At 38.6% G+C, this 6,760-nt stretch overlaps 1 protein-coding gene across 2 annotated transcripts in view; it reads left to right on the forward strand.

Annotated features, from left to right (window-relative positions):
* The window catches only part of Pex13 (peroxisomal biogenesis factor 13), a 20,467-nt gene that overhangs the window by 7,662 nt on the left and 6,045 nt on the right, over positions 1-6,760 (forward strand). The window contains exons 2-3 of one of the 2 annotated variants that reach the window (XM_031342845.1): positions 1,767-1,852; positions 3,617-4,311. In XM_031342845.1, coding sequence (XP_031198705.1) covers positions 1,821-1,852; positions 3,617-4,311 — 727 coding nt within the window. In that variant the 5' untranslated portion in view covers positions 1,767-1,820. The remainder of the gene's footprint in view (positions 1-1,766; positions 1,853-3,616; positions 4,312-6,760) is intronic. The other variant, XM_031342844.1, reaches the window with a different exon arrangement.

The raw sequence follows: 6,760 nt of genomic DNA on the forward strand, positions 1-6,760 counted from the left end.
AAAAAAAAAAAAAGACATTTTGACTCTTCCAATTCAGTAACAAAAATAAATACTAAAGAGACCATGATAAGGCCTATTTAGTTGTGAAGTAGCTTCGTGGGTAAAAATACCTATCAGCAAGCCTGATGACTACAGCCACACTCTGGGACCTTCACGTGTCCTCACATGTGTCTCCATTTACACTCCATAGCATGTGCCTATTCCCCATCTGCATGCACAAAACAAGTAAATGAAACAGTAGATGAGGGAAGTATAAATCTATTTCTTGTGTTAAGACTGTAAGGGGCCAAAAGGACATAAAAGGTACTTAATATTATTTCGCTTCAGAGAAAAGCAAATCAAGACCATAGCAAAACTGGATAAGGTGGCAAATGCCTGTAATCCCAGCACTTAGGAGGTGGAAGCAAGCAGATCAGAAGTTCAAAGTCATTCTTGGTTTTGTAACAAGTCTGAGGCCAGTCTGGGCTACATGAGACCCTGTCTTAAAAGAACCACAGTGAGATGTAACTCCCTGACCATTAAGTTGACTACTGTTTAAATGCCATTAACAAGAAAGAATGTGGGCAAGCTGTAATCTTCAAAATCTGCTGGTGGGAATATCGTAAAGTGGTATGGTTGCTCTGGAAACTAGTCTGACAGTTTCTGCAAAGATTAAATGTACTATTTAGTATACAATCCAACAATTCACTATAGGAGTAGACTCGAGATACAAAAATGTCTAAACAAATAAGTCCTCACTAGTGACATTACTCAAAACAGCCAAAGCATTGAAACAGACCAATGTCACCCCAAACGATGTGTGTATACATATATGTATACACACATACGTGTGTGTGTGTGTGTGTGTGTGTGTGTGTGTGTGTGTGTGTGTGAATGAGTAAATGTCCTTTGGCTATGAAGAGTAATAAATGTTCCAAAATCTGAAACTTCTTGAGTACTGACATAATGCCACAGGTAAAATTTTACATCTGACATCAGGTAATAAATTAAGGTCAAAATGTAAACATATACCTGTAATTCAAGCACTTGGGTGGTGAAACACAGGGTTCATAAATTTGAAGCTAGCCTGGACTACATAGTCCTAAAACAACCTGTGGTAGAGAGACCTTGTCTCAAAAAAATAAAATAAAATAAATTAATTATACTCACATGAGAGAAATGCGTTGAATGAGAGGCCAGCCTGAGTTGCATAGCCAGGTCTAGGCTGTCCAGAGCTGTGTTGCAAGAATTAATCTCAAACAGACAAAAATTACAAGCATACTATACTGGCTGGTTTTGTGTCAACTTGACACAAGCTGGAGTTATCACAAAGAAAGGAGCTTCAGGTGAGGAAATGCCTCCATAAGACCCAGCTGTAAGGCATTTTCTCAATTAGTGATTAAGTGGGTAGGTCCCCTTGTGGGCTGGTAGTCTTGGGTTCTATAAGAAAGCAAGCTGAGCAAGCCTGGGTAAGCAGCCAGTAAGGAACATCCCTCCATGGCCTCTGTGTCAGCTCCTGCTTCCTGACCTGCTTGAGTTCCAGTCCTGACTTCCTCTGGTGATGAACAGTAATGTGGAAGTGTAAGCTGAATAAACCTTTTCCTCCCCAACTTACCTCTTGGTCATGATGTTTATGCAGGAATAGAAACCCTGACTAAGATACATACTAAAACTTTTGTATGAAATTGCCATCAGGTTATGTGTGTAAAAGTGTACAAAACACAAGTAATTCATGTTTCACTTGAGTGCTATCCCCACAACACCTCATTATATGTCTCATGTTCCAGAATCTCAAATCTGAGACACTTCTGCTTTGAGGCATTTGGGGAAGAGGTGCTCACATGAACTGCTACCAACGTAGTTCACCAGTAAGGTGAGCCTTGGAAATATGCTGAAGTGAAAGAAACAAGCTACAAATCACACATGCTATAGGACTCTACCATAGACCTTCTTTATAGGTCTCATATTTGCAAATTTTCCTACCCACCAAAATTCATTTATGACCTCAAAATCAGTACTTTGTCATTTGTGTGCGTGTATAGGACAGGGAAAGACTGTAATCTCAGCTGAAGTTGAACAAAGCAGTGTTTATTTCAGTCCTAACGACTGTGAACTCATGTCCATTATATAGTCTGTTTAGTTCTAGGTTTTTCACATTAACAAATTGATCTCACCATTTAAAATGGCTCCCAAGTTCGGTCTAATAATCCAAACTATAAGGTGGCTGTGAAGTTTTACTAAAGAAAAGGTATGAGCATTAGATTTGTTCAAGTATGAGTTATTGTGCTGATACAGTATTAATATATTAACAATATATCCTTAATAGCAATGCACATAAAGCAAGTATATGTACTAATTGGTTGATGAAAATATGGCTTGAAAGACAGGCATGGTGGCAAATGCATTTAATCCCTGTTCTAGAGAGACCAGCTACACAGTAGTAAGGTTATAGGCCAGAGTAGGCTTTCTCAAAGTGATCTAAAGCGTACAGGAACCTAACTATATTACTCCCAGGAATAATGATTAGGTATTGGTAAACTTCATAGATATTTTAAGAATACCTCAACAACTGAAATCAACTATGTATGAAACATCTGGACTAGATAAGGTCATAGAGACAAAGTAAGTTTGTGTTTACCAAAGGTTGGAGGTGGGAAGGAAACTGGAAGTGACTGCTAGTGAATACAGGGTATTTTAAACTACTTAATACAGTGTGACTAGCAGTTCGTTTCATTATAGTGTCTGCATATATGTCCTTATGCTCTGTTAGGATTTATCCTAATCCTCATTGCCCTCCCTGTGAACTCTGAATGTCTTTCAGGAGTAATGAAAGTATTCCAACTAGGAAAATAAAAACAATTGAATTTTATATTAAATGGGTAAACTGATGGTAACTGAAATTTACTTCAGAGCTATTTAACATTTCTGGGAAATGGTTTCTTTCTTATATTAATTGCATTATTGATTATATGAAAGTTTTTTGCTTTCAATGATGGTGTAGTAACTGAAATGTTTTTTCTTGGGAAATGCCTTCTGAGATACTTAGGGGATAATATATCAAGTTTAGACGTTAAATTCAGATGTTTCCAGACTTTGTGGACCAAAGTGAGAGAAAAAAATATGGTAAGATCATGGTAGTTATTGAATCTACATTAAAAATATGTATGTATTCTGCCAATTTTTTTTCTGTTTAAATTTTTTTAAAAGCCGAGTGGAAGAAGCTAACACGACATTGAGGAGATATCATCTGTCCTTCTGTCATGGGCTTGCTTAGTCTTCTTTACCTATGCTAGTTGTAATAGCAAGCAAGAAATATGCTCTGGACACTAGATGCATGTAAGCATGACACAGTAGAAACACATTAAAGCCTTGGAGGTGCCCATGGAGGTCAGAAGAGGGCCATTGGTTCCCTGTATTGGAGTTATAGGCAGTTGTGAGCTGCCCCTGTGGGTGTTGAAAAGCAAACCCAGATCCTCTGGAAAAGCATCCAGTGCCATCTCTCCAGCACCTACCATACCGACTTCTAAAGTCAATTAAAGAGAAATGGAAATTCTTCAAAAAAAAAAAAAAATACATAGCCATAATTAAAACTTACTTATTGTGCATAAGTAACTTGGGGTTTTTTTGTGTGTTTTAGGTCTGCTGATTTGGGCCCTACTTTATTGACAAGACCTGGACAACCAACACTTACCAGAGTGCCCCCACCTATTCTTCCCAGGCCATCCCAGCAGACTGGAAGCAACAATGTGAACACGTTCAGACCTGCTTACAGTTCATTTTCTTCTGGATACGGAGCCTACGGAAATTCATTTTATGGAAGTTATAGCCCTTATAGTTATGGATACAATGGTTTGGGCTTTAACCGTCTCCGTGTAGATGATCTTCCTCCCAGTAGGTTTGTTCAGCAAGCTGAAGAAAGCAGCAGAGGTGCATTTCAGTCCATTGAAAGTATTGTGCATGCATTTGCCTCTGTCAGCATGATGATGGATGCTACTTTTTCAGCCGTCTATAACAGTTTCAGGGCTGTGTTGGATGTAGCGAATCACTTTTCCCGGCTAAAAATACACTTTACAAAGGTTTTTTCAGCCTTTGCTTTAGTTAGGACTATAAGATATCTTTATAGACGGTTACAGTGGATGATGGGTTTAAGAAGAGGCTCTGAGAATGAGGACCTGTGGGCAGAAAGCGAAGGAACTGTGGCCTGCCTTAGTGCCGAGGACCAAGCAGCCAACTCAGCAAAATCTTGGCCAATATTCCTGTTCTTTGCTGTTATCCTTGGTGGTCCTTATCTTATCTGGAAACTTCTATCTACACACAATGATGAAGTAACAGGTAAGAATAATTAAAAATGACTTCAAACCACATAACAATCAAAAACTTCAAGAATGGATTTGTTAAATTAGCATTCCTTACATTTATTTGCATTTACTATTTTAATTGAAAGACCCTCCGTGGGGAGACCCCACTCAAATTTTGGGAGGACGTGTACCCAAGGAAACACGAGAGACCATCTTGATGTAAACACAAGAGGCAGTTTAATTTCAGAGCTCCCAGTCAACATGTATCTCACACAGGAGACAGAGGAATCGACCCTGAGACTCAGGGGTTAGGGGTTTATATAGGAACAAGGTCTGGGGGAACAGGAGAATCGGCGTAGCTATACATGATTGGCTAGTTCAAATATCAACTATAGTACGTGCAGATCAGAGCAGGAATTCCTAAGGGTGGTGCTAATCTGACTCAACGGAGCATCTAGCTGACTTCAAACCATGTCTAAGAGGACTAGATGGTCATTTGCCCAGTCATGTCCTTGCGTTCTTGGGCTGACCCGGACATGCCTTGCATGCTTTTTCTTATTTTTTATGGTTTATCTCTTCTTGGCCTGCTAGTTCCCGGGATGTCTAACAGCTTGCTTGCTTTTGTTCAGGCCTATTTGGAATTTTCTTATTAGCCAGCACAGGCCTCAAACTTAATTTTCCTTTCATAATTATCCTTTTAGTTAACAGCTTCAAAACTAGAAAAAGAATATTTATGTAACAAAATAAGGCTTGCTGACTGATTTATTCAGTTTAATAGTACACATTAACCTAACTCATTTACAAAGTACTGAATTTAGTGCTATAGAATATATAAAGATCCAAAGAGCACAATCCCTATTTTTCTAAAATAGTGAAAGAGAGTATACAGTATACAACAGTATACAGGCAATTTTAATAAGGCAAAAATGGTATAGTAAGGCAGAACCAGAAGCAAAGCTGGGACTAACTATTCTAGAATAGTGAAGCCACTGTTTTTGGCCATGTTAACTAGGAAGAAATGGCATCTGAGTTAGCTTTTGATAGCTTTTGATTATTGTAGGGTGTAGCTTACTGGTATACATGAAGTCTACCGTTCAAGCTCTAGAACCACCAAAAAACAAAAAAGTGGGGAAAAAGAATCGTCCTGCAAATATAGGCAGCAGGTGCAACAGCTTGAACAAACATACATGGGCAGAAAATGGGACTCGGCCAACAGGTATCTTTGTACACAGAATAGAAGATAGTGAGAATTAGACTGAAAGCTAATGGTGAGAGAGAGATCTTAACTGCTATTGTGAAACTTAATTTTCATTTAGTAAGGAAATGATTTTTATTGGTAGTTTTTGTGTTAAACATATGTAACATAAATAGTTTTCTAAAGAGTTCAGACTGGGAATTAAAGGTATAGCTCATTGGTAAAGTGTTTGCTGGCTTCCCATGTATATGTAAGACCCTGTGTCTGGTGCCTAGCATATATATGAGAGAGGGGAAGGAAGTGAGAGTGCAATAAAGGGTTGGACTATGGTGACTATCTAGTAACCTGTTTGGCACATTTAAAAAAAAAAAAAAAGCTTAATACTAATTTGAAGATTCAGCTAGACTTGATGAAAGAGATTGAAGACTAAATCGGGGCATGTGAAAAAGGACAAACAGTAGGTTCAGTTGCTGATTAGATTGGTTTATAAAAGCAAAGAAGGAATTACTATGGATATCTTAGTAAGTAAACAAGTATTAACTGAATGCTTAATACAAGTCAGTTACAGTTCTAGAAGACAGGGATATAAAGCAAGCCTTTGTGGCAATCTGCTGGGAAGCAATAAACACAATATGCAGTGAGTCAGAAAATAATGCGAATTGCAGGAAAGAAAAAATAATCAGGATGTTGGGGAGTCCCAGAGGAAAGAAGAGGAAGAGGAACCTGTTATAATGACACAGATATTCAAGGAAGGCTTTCTGAAAGAGGAGTAAAGCCCTCCAAGCTACTGGAGAAATGTTTGAAACTGTAAAACGTCAAAGGTATTTCAGTGGCAATACGCCTAACATGATGGATAATTAGCAAGGAGACCAGCGTGGTTGTGGCAGTTTAAGAGTTCAGGAACTGGAGTTGAAGAGAACCTTTTGTGCTTCTGTTGAGTTGCTGCACCTACCATTGGGATGTAAAGGGTAAATTAAGTCAGAAAATGTGTGTGAGTGGGTGAGGAAAGCAGCAAATAGGAGAGGGGAAATAGAGGACGGTCAGTTTAGCTGTGCCTTGGTTTTCATGCACTGCTGTCTGAATGGAGGCCTGGATGTGCTTACAGTAGTCTTCCACTGAACTGCATTCTTAGTGGCTTTATCTTTTAAGAAATTAGATCTCTGGGAGCTGTGGTAGCACACACCTTTAATTCCAGTACTCGGAGTTAGAAACAGAGTACTATGTCTATGTAGCTAGTTGCGGATCAGCCAGAGATATATATTACAATCCTGTCTCAAAAAAAAAAAAA

The sequence above is a fragment of the Mastomys coucha genome, unplaced genomic scaffold, assembly GCF_008632895.1.
Source record: "Mastomys coucha isolate ucsf_1 unplaced genomic scaffold, UCSF_Mcou_1 pScaffold22, whole genome shotgun sequence".
NCBI classification, from domain to species: domain Eukaryota; kingdom Metazoa; phylum Chordata; class Mammalia; order Rodentia; family Muridae; genus Mastomys; species Mastomys coucha.